This window comes from Natrix helvetica (assembly GCF_964273705.1).
Source record: "Natrix helvetica genome assembly, chromosome: 9".
Lineage (NCBI taxonomy): Eukaryota > Metazoa > Chordata > Lepidosauria > Squamata > Natricidae > Natrix > Natrix helvetica.
In genome coordinates this window covers 13,721,076-13,739,912 of record NC_138560.1, presented here as the reverse complement: position 1 = coordinate 13,739,912, position 18,837 = coordinate 13,721,076, and the positions used below count along the sequence as shown (strand labels likewise).

At 43.8% G+C, this 18,837-nt stretch overlaps 2 protein-coding genes across 3 annotated transcripts in view; both read left to right on the top strand.

Annotated features, from left to right (window-relative positions):
• Nucleotides 1-18,837, top strand: part of LOC309396643 (digestive cysteine proteinase 2-like) — a 415,994-nt gene that overhangs the window by 308,458 nt on the left and 88,699 nt on the right. The window lies entirely within an intron of this gene.
• LOC309396645 (digestive cysteine proteinase 2-like) overlaps nt 1-18,837 on the top strand; it is a 65,701-nt gene that overhangs the window by 863 nt on the left and 46,001 nt on the right. The window contains exon 1 of one of the 2 annotated variants that reach the window (XM_081961948.1): nt 15,938-16,092. The exons of the other annotated variant lie outside the window; for it this stretch is intronic. Coding sequence (XP_081818074.1) covers nt 16,041-16,092 — 52 coding nt within the window. The 5' untranslated portion in view covers nt 15,938-16,040. Of the gene's footprint in view, nt 1-15,937; nt 16,093-18,837 lie in introns of those variants that run through there. 2 annotated transcript variants of the gene reach the window in all.

Sequence of the window (18,837 nt, the reverse complement as noted above, 5' to 3'; positions counted from 1 at the left end):
CTAAGGGACATTCCACCAAAGTGAAGTTAGTTCACGTAGCCAAAGCTAAACAAATAAATGCTGGGATCGGCATGTAGCACAGTGGTGGGATTCAAATTGTTTTACTACAGGTTCTGTGGGCATGGCTTAGTGGATGTCACAGCGGAAGGTTACTGCAAAATCCCCATCGGGAAGCAGAGAATAGATGGGGCGGGGCCAGCCAGAGGTGGTATTTAACGGTTCTCTGAACTACTCAAAATTTCCGCTACCAGTTCTCCAGAACTGGTCAGAACCTGCTGAATACCACTAGTAGCAGCTATCTATTTAAATTAGCCTTTTATTCACAATCATGAGGACTGGAACTTTAGGCAAATGCCCACCACTCCTGAGGATTTCTAATTGCAGGTGAGACTGATTTTTTAAAAATAATAGTTTAATAATAAGACAGTGCAAATAGTCTTTTAGGTCCTTGTTAATATCAGCTGTCTGTTGATATTGGAATTAATGTTTGTTTTCTGCTAAATAAGTAAAGATTTTCAGGCGTGGCTAAATTCCCTGGAATTGTTTGAAGAATTTTTTCGAGCATCTGTTTCCTCTTGTGTTCAAAAGGCATGGACCTCTGCACTGGAAATAAAACTCTCCACCTCATACCAGGTGCTTCTTGATTTACGACCACAATTGAGCCTAACGTGTTGTTAAGTGAAACATTTGTTAAGTGGGTTTTTGCCCCGTTTTACGATTTTTCTTTTTTTTTGTTTTAGTATTATTTATTTATTTATTTTATTTTATTTTTGTTATTTTTTTTTATTGAAAAAGTTTTATACAAACAAATTTCCCCCCTCCTTTTACCCCCCCGACATATAATATAGATCACATACAAATACTATACCCTCTTCCCTCCCCCCGTCTTAAGATAAGTTTCTCATTCAAATATTGTACCCCCTCATCTCCCAACAATCATAATTTAAATTTCTCTTATAGTGACAATAGCCCATTAACCCCATCTTCTAAATTAATTGAACATATATAAATCATAACATAAATTTCTCTTAAAGTAACAATATCCCATTAATCCCATCTTCTAAATTAATTATACATATATATTTCCCCACCCTCCACCCTAACCTTCCCCCGCCTTTCAATCAAACCCACCCCCTGACTTCCGCTATGCACCACTCCAGTAATTCCAAACATCCCATATGTTATTTACTCTGTTCCTCTGTCAATCTAAACATTCTTACCTAAAGGCTACATAGTACTTTCTAATCTGATATTTATTCTGTATATAATCAATCCATTTTACCCATTCCTGTGTATAATTCTCCTGCTTCTGACCTTTTAAGAAAGCTGAAATTTTTGCCATTTCCGCAAACCCCGCCACTTTCTGAATCCATTGATCGGTTGTCGGTAAAGAATCTTTTTTTCCAGTGTTGAGCAATCAACAACCTAGCTGCTGTAACCATATACAAAACCAATTTTGTTTCCCCTTTAGTAAAATCCTTAATTATACGCAATAAAAACATTTGTGGAGTAAATTGTATTCTTTTCTTAAATACATACATAAAGGCATGGATCTCTGCTCTGGAAATAAAACTCTCCACCTCATACCAGGTGGTCCTTGATTTACGACCACAATTGAGCCTAACATGTTGTTAAGTGAGACATTTGTTAAGTGGGTTTTTGCCCCGTTTTACGATTTTTCTTGCGTGGTCAAGTGAATCGCTTGAAGTGGCTAAGCCGCTAACACGGTTGTTAAGTGAATCTGGCTTCCTCATTGACTTTGCATGTCAGAAGGTCACAGAAGCAGAGGTGCTATTCAGCCGGCTTGGACCGGTTCACCTGAACCGGTACTGGGCCTTCCCCCCCTCCACCCCCCGCCCCAGCTCTATGCCGTCCTATTTAGGTACGTTTTCAAGCTTTGTGCATACATGCAAAGCCACCACGTGTGCAATCAAAGCACGTCCATGGAAGGCCAAGCACATGCGTGGATGGGGCTGGTGTGAGCACACACCTGTGCTGGCATTTACAAGCTGGTAGGGAAGGTAAGTGAATTCCACCCCTGCACAGAAGGTGATCACAATGACCCCAGGACACTGTCATAATGACAAGTCAGTTGCCAACCATCTGAACTTTGATCCTGAGGATGCTGTGAGGCTCATCAGTCAGGAAAAACTGTCACTATTTTCAATCCCGGTGTAACTTTGAACAGTCACTAAACGGACTGTTGTAAATCAAGGACTGTACTTAACATCTAAAGTGCTACAATTGGTGTACAGGTCGTTCTCAACTCATAACCACAATTAGAACCATGCTAAGCAATGCAGTTGTTAAATGAGTAACCCTCGATTTTATTAATGTTTTTTGCCAAGCTCGTTAAGCGAATCTGGTTTTCTCCATTGACTTTGCCTGTTGAGGAGATTGCAAATGATTGATCACTTGACCCCCAGGATGCTAAAACCATTTTAAATTACTTTCCGGTTGTCAAATGCCTGGATTTTGAACAGGTGACCACAGGGATGCTGGAATGACCGAGCGTAACTTTTTTCAACACCGTTGTAACTTTGAGCCATTGTTAAACGGTTGTAAGTCGAGGGCTACCTCTCTATACCAATGAAGCTGAATATCAGACTCAAAGCCAGCGTTCCCAGGTCTTAGGTAGTTTACTCACTGAACTAGCAATAACCTCATCACGTGACAGTACAGTTGTTGCTTCATCCAAGCTTAGAGAAGAGGACCTGAATCTTCTCACCCTGCCTGGCTCCAGTATTAGTTGTCAACACAGAAATGTACCTTTTTTTTTTTTTTTTGAATTTAGAGAAGGAACAAAGTAGAAGGGCTGGGCGGGGGGGAGGGGGGGGGAAATCAGTGTTTTGCCAGAGAATGAGGAGGAAGGAACCAGAGGAGATCTGAGTGGGAGGGCATGAAGCTGCAGCCTTTACTCCTCATGGCTGCAAGGCAGAACCGTTCTGAAGCTGCCCGAAGAAAAGGTTCACACACAAACACACACACAACACTCCCCCCCCCCGCCCCCAGGTTTTGCTTGAAGCATAAAATGTATATTCTTATCAATCTGGTGTATATTAGTGCCGAAACACCATGACAAGTCAAAATAATAGATTTGGGAGACACCGTGGAGGTCTTCTAGCCCAACCCCCTGCTCATGCAAGAAACCCTAAACCATTCTGGACAAATGGCAAATCTTTTCTTGACAACTTCCTGTGATGGGGTTTATTGTTCTCACTGTCAGGAAGTTTTTCCTTAGTTCTAGGTTGCTTCGCTCCTTGATTAGCTCCCATCTATTGCTTCTTGTCCTGCCTTCAGACTAATGGAATATAGTGGCTTCTTAAATCAATGCTTTGACTCTTTATTTATCAAATTTATTGAATAGATAGATAGATAGATTAACAGAGTTGAAAGAGACCTTGTAGGTCATCTGATCAAACCTCCCACCCAAGCAGGGGACCCTACACCATTCCTGACAGAGGGCAGTCCAATCTCTTCTTGAAAGCCTCCAGTGATAAAGCTCCCACAACTTCCGAAGACAACTTCTGTTCCATTGGTTGATTGTTCTCACTGTCAGAACATTTCTCTTTATTTCCAGGTTGAATCTTTCCTTGTTCAGTTTCCATCCATTATTCCTTGTCTGGCCTTCAGGTGCTTTGGAAAATAGCTTGTTGCTCATCTCACAGTGTAAAGCGAGTGGCTTACAGCAAGATAAAACACACAAACATTCGACAATTATAAAACAATTAAAATTACAGAAATTAAAACAAACTGAAAAACAAGAACTTGGAAGGGAGAAGTGGGAGTTACTTCTCTGTTCGTGCCCCAAAACTACCTCCAGCCAACAGCTCCTTCAGGACCCCCATGCCAGCTAGGATGTAAGGCTTTTTCTGAAGGCTAAAAGAGAGGAGATGGATCTTACCTACCGTGACAAGAGCAAGCAACTAACTGCTCCTTTCCAGCAGATACTTCCACCATTTCATTCCCCCCACTCTCTATTTTTTTGATTTCTTTAGTCTAGCTCATTGTGGATTACTCAATAAACCAAGCAAAACATGACTCACCACCAGGGGTGGGTTCCTGCCAGTTCTAACCTCTTCTATAGAAGAGGTTCCACAAATCTACAGTGCCGTTTAGAACTGGTTCCAGCTCCCTCCCCCCGCCCGTCCGCACATCATCAAGATGAAGAGCGAGAGGAGGAATTCTGGGAGTTGAAGTCCACAGGTCTTAAAGCTGTCAAGTTTGAACATCCTTAGGGTTTTTTTTCCTAAAGGGTTAGGGGTGCAAGGGTCTTGCTTCAAATGCCAGAGTTCCTGAGCCAACATGACTGGAGGAGGAATTCTGGGAGTTGAAGTCCACAAGTCTTAAAGCTGTTAAGTTTGAACACCTCTGGGGGTTTTTTTCTAAAGGGTTAGGGGTGCAAGGGTCTTGTAACTTGACAGCTTTAAGACTTGCGTGCTTCAAATGCCAGAGTTTCTGAGCCAACATTTTGGTTGCTAAGCAAGAGCGTTGTTAAGTGAGTTTCACCACATTTTACAAGTTGGCCATGCCCACCCAGTCACATGGCTGGCAAGCCACTCCCACCCAGTCACATGGCCAGCAAGCCACTCCCACAAAGCAGGCCACACCTACAGAAGAGGTTCTAAAAATTTTTGAAACCCACCACTGCTTACCACCCTATTGTGGAGTTGTGTTTTCTCTTAACGTTTAGTTCTGCAGGGGTGGGGGTCTAGCGATTGTGTGCTTAGGACAGTGATTCTCAACCTTGGCAACTTTAAAATGGGTGGACTTTAACTCCTAGAATTATCCCAGCCAGGAATACAGTTTCAACTATGACGCACCTGCCACCTTGTGGTTGTTGACACTCATGCACGCCCTTGTGGATGCCCTGGTAAGTACCAAAACTTCTTGGGAATGGAATCCAGTGGTAGGATTCAAAATGTTTTACTACCGGTTGTATGGGCAAGGCTTGGTGGCAGGGGAAGGATACTGCAAAATCCTCATTCCCTCCCCACCCCACTAACCTACTTTCCAGCTCCATTCTCCTGTGCAAGGGCAACAAAAGAAGACCCAGACAATCAGCTAGGACTTGGGAGGCAGCAAATAGATGGCATCGGGACCAGCCAGAGGTGGTATTTGCTGGTTCTCTGTACTACTCAAAATTTCTGCTACCAGTTCTCCAGAACTGATCAGAACTGACTGAATACTACCTCTGGAATGAACCTGGTCCTATCTTTCCTGAAGCAGGTAAATTTATCAAACTCTATCTGTGTAGGCCAGTGTATTTCAACCTGGGCAGCATTAAAATGTGTGGACTTCAATTCCCAGAATTCCTCTGTGAGCATGCTGGCTGGGGAATTCCAGGAGTTGAAGTCCACACACCTTAAAGCTACTCAGGTTGAGAAATCTCAATGTAAACTGAACCATTGCGTAGGTAACAGGAGTCTTCCTTAGACTGTTCTTAAGCAGCAATTTCCCCAAACAGCTTCCAGCTTCCTTTTGACAGTTGCCTCTAACTTGGCATCAGCTATGTAACTCATTCTAACTCATCTGTCCACCTTTTCTCAGTTTCTGAAACTGAAAAATGTCAAAAAAAAAAAAACCTAAACAGCTTTACAGTATTATGACCCACACTGCATTTGCTCCCTTACTGCAACAGATGGTAACCCATTGTTTTTAAGCCTACCCAAATATAAGACAGTCTGATCATGTCAAGATTCAACGCTGTATTCCTTACAGTCCTTTTAAAGACTCTCTCGTTAGGGAATGGAAGCTTGGAGATGTGGAATCCTTGAAACACATATCAAATTCTCGTAAACACCCAGCAAGTGTGGAGTTTGTGGTTCAGCCTATCATGGCAATCCTTTTTAACAGTAATTTTATTAAACATAATTTTAAAAACTGGTATTAACTAAAACAGGATGCAATCAATGTCTCTTAATAATAAACAAATCTTTAAAGGCTCTTTGTTCAGTTCTGATCAGCCAAAGTTACCAGAGATAATAATATTTCTATTTTAGCCTTGATCAAATAAACCAACTTTATACTATTTCTTCCTCTTACTTTTAACAGCCTCGAATCTTTAGTACCTTCAAATAATGTCCTAGAACTTGATTTCTTTTGGAGAAGGTTGTGTACAGGAAAATTACCCAGGTCACCCTTAGTTAGTTATTTCTCTATCCCTTTTAATTCTTAAAATATCCGCTAGTTTCTTTTGGATGTTCAGGGTAACATCTTTTTCGTGTTATTTGTAGCCTGTCATTTAAAAACCTTTAAAAAAAATTTATCATTAAAAATTTGCTTGCATCCTAGCCTCTTCTCATTGACACCTCCACCCTTATTAAAAACGACAAAAGTTTTCTTGCCTCCAAATCAGCTATTTGGTTGCTGAATTTTGGCAATGCAATTCTGGGGGGGGGGGCAGGGCGGTGAAGGGGCCACATATGGCCCAGCACATTCCAGTCTGTAAATCAGACTGGAAAACAAAACACAAGATCTTTGAACCTGTCATATACTACATGATCATAGCAACGGGTTTCTGTTCTGTTCCCTCCGTTTAGGTGGTGGTGTGTTGCATGAAGCCAGGCATGCTAACAGATATACTTTTTTGTAACTTAGTCAGGGAGAATCCCGTGCGGTATTAAGATTAACTTTCAGCTGTCCACCCAGGTGGGCACAGCACTGACATTGCTATGAAAGCTGTTAATTTTCTCGGAGTTGTCATTAATGCAAGATCACAGGAGACACAATGTGCTGAAGTTCCTAATTACATTTCTTCCTCTTGGATATGCGGCTTGCATAGAACGTCGATATTTTTAAGCATCTATACGACAACCTGGGAAGTCATTTGACATAATTAGATTCCTAGAACATTTTTTAAAAGAACCCAAGGGGGGGGGCTGCAAAACAATCAATACGCAAGGGCTGTTGGGGGAGGCTAATTATTCCATGCAACAAAAGCAACCACTAAAAAAAAAAAAGACTAGCTATAGCTGGTCTGCTCTCAGCCAAAAATTAGCTATTTCTGGGAGACAAAAAGCCACCTGGGCTGGTTTTTTTTTTTTTTTTTTGGCAAGCAATGAACAAGATGTGCTTTCATGGCACCTACGTATGCGCAGTGATGTCACCATGCAAGTTCCACCCTATCACAAAGAAGGTGGGCTTGCAAAATGATGTTACTCTGGGATGGGGGCTCAGCATAACTTAGTTTGTTTTGTGGCAGACACCTCCAGTCAATGGTGGGATTAATTTTTTTTTACTACCAGTTCTGTGGGTGTGGCGTAGCATGGTGTGGTTTGGTGGGCGTGGCAGGGGAAGGGTACTGCAGAATCCCCATTCCCTCCCCACTCCAGGGCAAGGATCCTGCAAAATCCCCATTCTTTCCCCACCTCACTAACCTGCTTCTCAGCTGTGTGCTCCTGTGAAGGGCAACAAAAGAAGACCCAGCCGATCAGCTGGGACTTGGGAAGGAGCGAATACATGGGAGCAGAGACAGCCAGAGGTGGTATTTGCCTGTTCTCTGAACTACTCAAAATTTCCACTATTGGTTTGCTAGAACTGGTCAGAACTTGCTAAATACCACCACTGCCCCAGTTGTTCCATCCCATCTTGCTCCAATAACTTCTAGCACAGCTTCCTCAGCTTGGTGCTCTTCAAAGGATAATGCTGGCCCCAGGTTGCTCAGATATCATGGCCTAGAACAGTGGTTCTCAACCTTCCCAATGCCGCGACCCTTTAATACAGTTCCTCTTGTGGTGGTGACCCCCCAACCATAGAGGAGCAGTGTCTTGGTTCCTAAGACCATTGAAAATATGTCTTTCCTGATGGTCTTAGGCGGTCCCGACCCACAGGTTGAGAACCGCTGGCTTAGAAGAACATAGAATAATAGGGTTGAAAGGGACCTTGGAGGTCTTCTAGTCCAGCCCCCCCCCCCCCCACCATACAGAATACAGAACAACAATTCAGTTTAGAATAAAGCGAAGCTTGATATCTTGCGGAGTATAAACAGTGGGTAAATTTGGATTATTTTTATACAGGTAATCCTCGATTTATTATGATGATCGAGACCGCAATGGGTCGGACACAACTTTGCAACTAACAACAAGTTGCTAATTTATTGTCATAAATTGTCATAAATACATGCTAGTTGCCAATTTCTGATCACATGACCATGGTGATGCTGTGATATGCGTAAGTGCGAGGACCATTTGTAAGTCAAGGACTATCTGTATATGGGCAAACAAACTATTATATGTGTAAACATGGAAAGACTCTGAAGCACCCACAATGCAGCATTGATTGCTGAAGATGGCAGAAGTAGCAGAGATGGCAAAATTAGTTTGTTTGATTAGAGAAAGATCAACAACTACATTTATCAGTGACTAGAAATCCCTAATGGATTTTTTTTGCTGAAAAAAGAGGGAAACAAATGTGCAATTTGTGAGTTTGATAAGCAGAAAGGGTAGCTTATGGAAAGAAAGAAATTGCGATGTTAACCTTAACAAGAAAAGGTAAAATATAAATGGATTTATAGCTGCTGTCGAAAAGATCAGAAGCTGCTTCCTTACAATCTTTTCCTTTTTTTCAATTCATAATTCTTCCTTCCTTGGTTTCTTTTCTAATATTTGTATTTTTAAAAAACCTTGTTAAAAATATCAATGAAAGTTATATTTTAAAAACTGGTGCCTTCTCTTCCTCTCGCCCACTGTGGCTTTTAACGTCCTGTGACAACGTTTTCAGATTACGCACTTAGCTATTTTGAGACATTGTGCTTCGGTTTCTGCTGTTCTCCCATTCTTTTCCTACTATAACATGAGCAGAAGGTGCTCCTTAGGAAGTCACAGTCCATTAATATTGGAGACACGTCTTTCTGATAATTGAGAACTGGGATGTCACTAACAATTTGTTCCGGAGTCTTCATGGAGCACCATTTAAGGTCTGGTTATTTTTCATTGGAGGCTTTTAAGAAGAGATTGTCTGGAATGGTATAGGACCCTGATGGCGAACCTATCGCACGAGTGCCACACGTGGCACGCGGAGCCATTTCTGAGGGCACACATGGTGTTGCCCTGTCAGCTCCAACAAGCATGTGTGATTTTCAGTCTCCCCAGGCTCCAGAGGATTTCTAGGAGCTTGGGGAGGGTGAAAAATGGCCCAACACACAAACCGGAAGTTCAGGAATGGACTTCCTGAAGCCTCCAGAGGGAGAAATATGGCCCAACAGGCAACCTGGAAGTCCGTTCCTGAACTTCCGGTTTGCATGTTGGGCCGTTTTTCATCCTAGAAATCCTCTGGAGCCTGGGGAGGGCGAAAAACGGAACTACTCGGCCAGTGGTGGGTTCCGGATCCCATTGCAACCGGTATAGTTGCAACGGGGCCCGGCGTCCTCCACATGAACGCACGCGGCGCATGCATGCATCTTACCATCCAGCGACGCCTCCGCAGGTCTCCGCGACGCTCCAGCTGCTAGCCAGAGCGTCGCGCAGGCGCTGTACATGCCATGCGTGTGTGCGGAAGCGCCGCAGGGTTTAAAGACAGGTAAGGAGTGCTGGCGGGCAGGTGGGCCCTCCGGAGCACCGTACTGGAAGGGTACCTGGTGCTCCGGGCAGGCTCCAGTACGCCCATATCCGGGCGTACCGCCTGCAACCCACCACTGTCCTGGGCCCACCGGAGGTTTCTAGCCACCAGAGGGCCTCTGGGGAGCGGGAGAGGCTATTTTTGCCCTCCCCAGACTCCTAGAAAGTCGTGTGCACATGTGGAGGACAGCAGGGGGGGCACACATGCATGTGCAGGGGGGCATTAAATTATGGGGGTGGGGACGCGCATGTGCTTTTGGCACCCAAGGCGAAAAAGTTTCGCCATCACTGGTATAGGATTTCCTCGCTGTGCAGCAGGTGGACTTGTTCTGATGTAGGCCACCCAAGATCATGAAGCAGACTCCTCATCCTGATGAAACCTCTTTTATTTAGGTTAAAGGGAATTCCTTTCCAGCAAAGTCTTGGCAAACAGTCTTTCATGAGATTTCACAACCACAGACCTTTATCAGGCTTGCCAAGCCGATATCTTCCAAATGCCAGGCTGTAGCAGCAATTTCTTGGCAAGAAGTCAGGAACAGATCTTCACCCTAATGAATTGAACTAATTGTCTCCTGCAAACTCCCCTCCTCTTTTGCTCCTATTTATCCCCTCTGGGAGGCGCCATTCACTGTCCACCTGTGCCTTTACTCCGGTGTCGGCCATTGTCCCTTAGCTGTTCCCTTCTCCTGGCAGCTCTGCTCATGTGCACATCGGGAACAGGCTCCAGCTGTTCTTCTGCCCCACTGATACCCGACTCCAAAGGTAGCTGATAACTGTCGGACATCCCTGGCCCCATCTCTGCCTCCGACGCAGAGCCCTCATCAGAGCCTTCTCCAGACTCCAGAACTGGTCCATGTTCCTCCCCAACCTCCTCACTTTCCGAATCTGCCACCTGCTCCGCTGGCGAGCCACAACAGGATTTAGAAGACTTCTAACTCTGTCATTCTGTGGTAGTTTTCTTTCAGATTCTCTGCATTTCATTTCATTGGTTTTCCATGGAATATGGGTGAAAATTGTGATACTGCTGATACTAAGATATGTATATCTCTCAGCTTTAATTAGGTTGTAGAGCAATATTTCTCAACCTTTGCAACTTTAAGGCGTATGGACTTCAACTTGTTGGGAGCCCTTGTTTATCAAAGTTTCTTTTATAAATCCAATATAGTAATGTTATCTAAATCACTCTTTTGGTTTGTTATTTGTATGTCTCTTTTTATTATTAAGACATCAGCCAGGTTTCATTTTTATGTCCTGGATAGCATCTTTTTCCGTATTGTTCTTGTAGCCTGTCATTTTTAAATCTACTTTCTAATCAGTCTCAGTCTTGCGTGGCAAAACTTGTTCCTCTGCCATATCTTCTTTTAAGCCTTGTCCATCTACAGAGACAGACATTCTTAAAACAAACTTCTAGATCCATTGTTTAAAAATATCCTTCAACATGTCCAACGGTAAAGTATTTGGCTCCAGTCTGAATTTAACACTTAGTTCCTTTTGATTCCCTCTAGTGTCCAACCTTCAAAGTTTCAACTATAAATTTTATGTAAAGAGAATTCAAAATAAAAGGATTTTCCCACATGAAGGAGTCTTATTATTCATTCAAAAAATCTTATTTCAGGTCCATCTGGACCTTTTGTAACTTTTCAGAATCAAAGTTCTAATCACTCTTTCGCTGTTTATTCCAAAAGGAAAAATAATAAGTCCTTAAATTTGTAGTTTAAAACTTATTTTGCTAAGAATTGAAGGAAACTAACGCAGTGCTCTCAAACTAAAGAATCCTAATAGCTAAAAAGGGTGAATAAACATTAAAGGTAAAAGTTCTCCTCGCAGATATGTGCTAGTCATTCCCGACTCTAGGGGGCGGTGCTCATCTCCATTTTGAAGCCAAAGAGCCAGCGCTGTCCGAAGACGTCTCCGTGGTCATGTGGCCGGCATGACTAAATGCCAAAGGCGCATGGAACGCTGTCACCTTCCCACCAAAGGTGGCCTCTATTTTTCCATTTGCATTTTTACGTGCTTTTGAACTGCTAGGTTGGCAGAAGCTGGGACAAGTAATGGGAGCTCACTCCGTTACGCAGTGCTAGGGATTTGAACCACAGAACTGCCGACCTTTCTGATTGACAAGCTCAGCATCTTAGCCACTGAGCCACCATGTTCTTGTGAATAAACATTTTATTACACATTAATATTTAAGTGGGGAAAAAAGCCATTTTTGCAAATGATCAGATATGTTAACCCAATCTTTAAAGACCCTCATTGCCAGAGCTCTAAACCCATGGGAAACTGCTGTCTTGCAGAATCCTTGTCAGAAGCAACTGCCTGGAGTACTTGCGGGAGACCTCAAGTCGTCTTCTTGTCTGGAGAGGAATTGTAACGAGCTTTTCTACTCACTAGTTCCCTGCAGACATCCCTGGATTCCTGTAGACACAGGAAGAAGATTTCCATGCCCAAATAGCAAGTTGGAATTTCCAGGTTTAATAAACAGGATAGGAACTTGCAAAGTACAGTATAGGTGATACCATACTCAGTAGTAGTAACTGTGAAAGGGATCTTGGAGTCCTAGTGGACAACCATTTAAATATGAGCCAGCAGTGTGCAGCAGCTGCCAAAAAAGCCAACACAGTTCTAGGCTGCATCAACAGAGGGATAGAATCAAGATCACGTGAAGTGTTAATACCACTTTATAATGCCTTGGTAAGGCCACACTTGGAATACTGCATTCAGTTCTGGTCGCCACGATGTAAAAAAGATGTGGAGACTCTAGAAAGAGTGCAGAGAAGAGCAACAAAGATGATTAGGGGACTGGAGACTAAAACATATGAAGAACGGTTGCAGGAACTGGGTATGTTTAGCTTAAGAGAAAGAAGGACTAGGGGAGACATGATAGCATTATTCCAATATCTCAGAGGTTGCCACAAAGAAGAGGGAGTCAAACTATTCTCCAAAGCACCTGAGGGTAGAACAAGAAGCAATGGGTGGAAACTAATCAAGGAGAGAAGCAATTTAGAACTGAGGAGGAATTTCCTGACAGTGAGAACAATTAATCAGTGGAACAGCTTTCCTCCAGAAGTTGTGAATGCCCCAACACTGGAAGTCTTTAAGAAGATGTTGGATAGCTATTTGTCTGAAACGGTATAGGGTTTCCTGCCTAGAAGACCTCCAAGGTCCCTTCCAACTCTACTATTGTATTGTATTGTATTAAAGTTTTTAGATAGATAGGTAGGTAAGTAGGTAGGTAGGCAGGTAGGTAGGCAGGCAGGAAAGACAGAGACAAGAGATGACAGACAGACAACTTGCCCACTGATGAAACATGCAAGGTCCAGTTTAGCTTTTAGCAGCTCAGCTCAACCTGCAGAAAAAAAAGCTTAAAGGGGACTGTGGTTGGTTGTCTTTTTTTTCCCCCAACCACTAAAAGTATTTTGTAAATACCATTCACCAAAATTGACACATCAAAATAATTTTAAAAGATGCAATTCTAGAGGCTGGGAAAACAGTTGGCCGGGATGTACATCTATACTACCCCCACCCCCCACCCCCAAATGAATAGAATGTCTTTTTTAAAAAAAATCAGATTTCAGATTATTTAGCAAGCTCAGAACTAAGAGCCTGGAGAAATTGTTTCCATTATTCATACCTGTTGCCTCTCAGAAGAAGAAGGAGCCTCCTGGAACAGCGTGCAAGCCATAGAAACAATATTAAATCAAAATATAATGAAATACTACTTAAAAACAAGCTAACATCTCGCATCCTGCCTGCAAGGCAATTGGTGTTAACGGTCTTGCATGCAGCCGGGAGAATAAATTGCAAATGAAACCAGTTTGGGGTGCTGTCTTCCTTCCCTTCCCTTTTCTGATTTATTCCTACAAGGCAATTGAAATTAATGGCTTGTGTGAGGATGCCCAGATCAACAGGCTTCTCGGGTTTTTAATCTGCTTTTCTCCCAAACATTATTTCAAGGAAGTTTCTGGAATATTTGGATGTTACTGCATACAGGTTTCATCCAGCACAATTGCTGGATTTAAATGTATGACTAAACCTCACTGGATGTGCTTCCAGAGCACACAGCGTCCCCAAGCAAATCACATTTTGGTTTATTATCATGTGGGAACGTATGCTGAGGTTTTGCTTGTCTGAATCACAAACTAACCAATTTTGGCCTAGAATGATGTGGAGTCGGCTCATTTGATTAGTTTGTGGGCTTCAAAAAATTCGGCAACGGGTTCTCTGCTCGGTTGCTGGGTGGGCGTGGCCATGGTGGGTGTGGCTTAGTCACCCTCCTGCACCATGGGGGAGGGGCGTTTTCACCTTCCCCAGGCTCTGGAGGCTTTGCTTGAGTCTCTGGGAGGGCAAAATCTACCTCCTCGGGCTCCAGAGGCCTTCTGGGATGCCTGTTTTCCCACCTCCCAGAGCCTCTGCACAGGCCCTGCTCTTACCTTGTGTCCAAAACAGGCTACGTGGAGAGTCCTGGGAGGGGAGGGGTGGGCATGGCCAGCCAGGAGTGGGATTTGGAGGTTCTCCCGAATCAGCCGTAACGTTAGCTAGAAGTTCTTCCAAACCCATAGCAGCCCACCCCTGTTTATGGGTCAGTGTATTGCAGTCAACCATAAAGGAACCTCGGGGACTGGAGCCACTTGATTGTGGTTGACAATTGTGGGAATCAGGAAAAACTGGGATCCTCAAATAAAACATGGTCCAGTTGTCCATGGCCAAGCGACATTGGAACATTGACATAAAATTATAAGAAGTTCTTTAGGACATTGAATCGATTGTTGGTATAGGTATCAAAATTAAAGCCTCCTTTATGAATGGCTGCCCAGCCTCTGCCTGAACTTATCCAAGGAAGGAGAAACCATTGCTCCTTGTCCTCAAGTTTCAGAAGGTCACCCTGGCCACAAAGTCTAAAAGGCAGCAGAAGCATTCGTCTCAACTTTGGACCCTGGAATTGTCAAGGCTGTTGTTACCCCAATTCAGACACTAGATAGTAGGCGATGGCTGACATTGCCCAAGATGCATAACTAGAAACCTAGGAACTACATGCATTGTTGTTGTTAGTTGCGAAGTCGTGTCCGACCCATTGCAACCCCATGGACAACGTTCCTCCAGGCCTTCCTGTCCTCTACCATCCTCTGGAGTACATTTAAGCTCACACCTGTTGCTCCGGTGACTCCATCCAACCACTTCATTCTCTGTCGTCCCCTTCTTCTTTTGCCCTCAATCGTTCCCAGCATTAGGCTCTTCTCCAGTGAGTCCTTCCTTCTCATTAGGTGGCCAAAGTATTTGAGTTTCCTCTTCAGGATCTGGCCTTCTAAAGAGCAGTCAGGGTTGATCTCCTCTAGGTAAACTGACCGGGACTTGCAGGAGACTTCTCCAGCACCAGAGTTCAAAAGTCTCCATTTTTTGGAGCTCAGCCTTTCTTGTGGTCCAACTTTCACAGCCATTCGTTGCAACTGGGAAAACCATCGCCTTGACTATACGCACTTTTGTTGTCAAGAGTGATGTCTCTGCTTTTTAGTATGCTGTCTAGATTTGCCATAGCTTTCCTCCCCAGGAGCAAGCATCTTTTAATTTCTTGGCTGCAGTCCACATCTGCGGTGATGTTGGATCCCAGGAAAATAACTACCTCCTACATGTATATAACTACCTGCCTATAAGACGCAAAACCTGAGTAATCGTTGTCTTTTGGTGACATTACGGTGAAAACCCAGCCTGTTTGGTTAATCCGGAGCTCAACGTATTGTCTGAATCCAGAAAGTGAGTTGGTTCGAAAACCCAAATAAAGGATGTGAATCTAAGCCAGGGGTGTCCAAACTTGGGAACTTTAAGACTTGTGGACTTCAACTCCCAGAATTCCCCAGCCAGCCATGCTGGCTGGGGAATTCTGGGAGTTGAAGTCCACAAGTCTTAAAGTTCCCAAGTTTGGACACCCCTGCCCTATACTATTTCAGACAAGTGGCTGTCCAATCTCTTCTTTAAAACCTCTGGTATTGGAGCCCGCACAACTTCTGGAGTCAACTCATTCCACTGATTAATTGTTCTGTCGGGAAATTTCTCCTTAGTTCTTGGTTGGTTTTTCCCTTGATTAGTTTCCATCTATTTTTCCGTCTCCCGCCTCTGGTTCTGAAATCTGCTTGTTTCCAAGCTTCTGCTAAGGTAGAAGAAGGTGGAGAAAATCTCTACTACTTCATTTTGTGGAGGTCCACAAGTCTTAAAGTTCCCAAGTTTGGACACCCCTGATCTAAGCCAATGCAAAATAAGGTCGTTTTCCCTAAATTCCGAGCAGACTCTTACAATCAGCTTTTCTTCTTTCCACACCCTTGTTTGGCCAACCATCTCTTCCTGCCCCAAACAAAACTCCCACGCTTTTGAAATCCAAGCTGAAGCTCCACCCTGTTGGAGAAGTGGTGAGCCTCCGATTCGCCGGCTGCCTTCATTTAAAAGGGAAGGTGAAGTATGTACTAAGAAAGGTTGGGAAGGAGAAGAGTCACCATGGGGAGGCTGGCCTTTTTCCTTCACTTATGTGCCTGGACTTTTGCTTTCGGTGAGTGTTTGGTTGAGGAAGGGTGATTATTATTATTATTTTTTTAAAAAAATTATGAACTTCCGTGGGCAAAATGTATTTTGCTTTAATGCTGATGTTTGTGGGTGGAACATTCAATGTGTTTGCTTGCTCCCTGCGTAGCTGGGTTCCTCTCCTTCAGTTGAGGAGGTGGGGTAGACAGGTTGCTACATCACTCTTCAAGAAGTGAGAATTGCCATGGCTTCAATAGCCAAAAAAAAAAAAAGGGAACTATTGAAACACAAGAGAATATTCACAGTTTGAGGGTGGAAACCACAAGCTTTGCAGACGCATTTAGACTATTACAAGAAATGGCGAAGTGGCCTCTGAAAACACCTCCTGAGGGGGTTGGAACTGTGTTCATAAATTCTGTCTGAACTGCAAACAAGCTAACCCTCATCTAGTTACGTTGCGTGAATCAGACTGTCCTGTCCCAGGTCTGACACACACAAAAAGGAGCACAGTTCTCGGCTTTACGTGATTTTGAGACATTACAGCAGCGGCAGGCCAGGTGTGTAGGGTGATGTGCACACAATCTCAAACTGTCCCCGATCACTTGGATGCTTGCAAGCAAGATCCCATCGGTGCACGCTCCAGAGACCACAGAGTTGGCATAGTTTGTCAGCCAATCCAGGTTCAAAAAAGCAGAGAGTTTTCACAGGAAAGAGTTCAGGGCATAAACAGACAGAGATCCCAGTAAATGGAATACTTATCTGTAATGGATGGCTTGCCTCTGATGGTCATAAAAGAGACCCCACCAAGGACAAGCAGTCACTGGTGGGAAACCCCTTGCCTGGCAGGGAGCCTGAAGACAGCATAAGGAGAATAGCATAATAACAAGTGTTGGAAGGGACCTTGGAGGTCTTTTAGTCCAACCTTCTGTCCATTCTGAACAAATGGCTGTCCAATTTCCTCTTGAAAACTTCCAGTGATTAGAGCACCCACAACTTCTGCCAACTTTGATAAGGCAACAAGAGGCTCCTGTTCATGTCTGATTCATTAGAAAACTTGTTTTGCGTCCATTTTATGAGTTACAGGGCATTTCATCAGATACATAGAGATCTGTCCTTCATTCAGCCCAATCTTAGGACTGGAAGGAGCTCCTGGATCAAACCTCTCATATTCTGCTGCTTCCAAGCTGGTCTATAGCCTCTACTGCCCAATCAGTCTGATGTGTCCCCCCTACTGTTGTCTGGGTGAGGCTGCTATTCCACAGGGTCCTCTGAAGTCACCACCACCTTCTCAAGACACCTCAGAGTCAGAACTGACCATGACAAACCCTGGGGGTTAAGTCCCAGTTCAGGGTGCCTTGCAAACAAACCAACATGTCTTCTGTGGACATGCAGTTTCACTCATGGGGGGGGGAGGGGAAGTGATGGAAAACTGCTGAGATGGGAAAAGATCAGTGATGGGATTCAAAATTTCTTGCTACTGGTTCAGTGGGCGTGGCTTGGTGGGCATGGCATGGCTTGGGCGTGACATGGTGGGTGTGGCAGGGGAAGGTTACTGTAAAATCTCCATTCCCTCCCCATGCCAGGGGAAGGTTACTGCAAAATCCCCATTTCCTTCCAATCAGCTGGGACTCGGGAGGCAGCGAATGGATGGGGGTGGGGCCAGTCAGAGGCGGGTCTCCAAACTACTCAAAATTTCCACTACCGTTTCTCCAGAACTGGTCAAAACCTGCTGAATGCCACCTCTGGAAAAGATGTGCTATAATCTTGGGTTATAAACACCGAGGTTAAGGTCGAGATCAGTATTCCTCATCCTTAGGAAGTTTTAAGATGTGTGGACTTCAACTCCCAGAATTCTTCAGCCAGAACATTGAAGTCCACACTTTTTAAAGTTTCCAAGGTTGAGAAACACTGATTTAGATAAATCCACTGATTAAGGCGCAGGAGCTTAGAAGCTAATGACACAGTGGCACTTCTATCTGTGGCTTTCCTCCTTTGGGCTCTGCCACTCCTCAAAACACCCTCCATAGGCGTTTTAAACGTTTCCTTGTGACTTCTTGTGATCATTTTAGATTAATTAGATTGCTTAATTTTGATTTTGCTCTTAGCAACCCAGAAAACTCTTCTCTAGGATTGGGGTGGCCAGGAATACATAAATCAATGCATTCAGGTAGAGCTTTTACAGATCAGCTGTCTGCTTCTGCATAGGTACGAAAATGTCCTATGTCTGTGTAGTTTTGCAGCTTGGGGCTGATCCAACATACATGTACCTGGCTTTGTGTACATGTAATAGATCAACTATGACATATGCATCGTGCCTTACAATTCAAGTATAAACCTCAAGTAGTTTTAAAGAACCAGAAACTGTCATAGAGGAAAATGTACATCTCATGACTGAATACAGATCTCTCAAGATGTGACAGTTTCATTGTTAAAGACTCTTGAGTTGTGGGGACAATGGATCGTCGTGCCAGCTTCTTTCTTCTTAAAGATTAAACTGCCTTGCACAACAAGCTAAACTCCAAAAGATGTAATATCTCCTAGTAGCAGGAGAAAGAACTATACCTGTTTTACAACTGCCTTGGCTAGTGACCGCAGTTCCAGTAGAGTTGAAAAAGTAACTTTGCAACCCATTGACTGTCACAGATTTGTAAAGCAAAGGAAAGCTGAAGGAGGAACCTAAGCACAGTCATGGTTTCACTTAGCAACTGTTTTGCTTAATCCAGTGGCTGACTCCAGTTGCGGTCATTAAATAAGGACTGCTCTAGATCTGTGA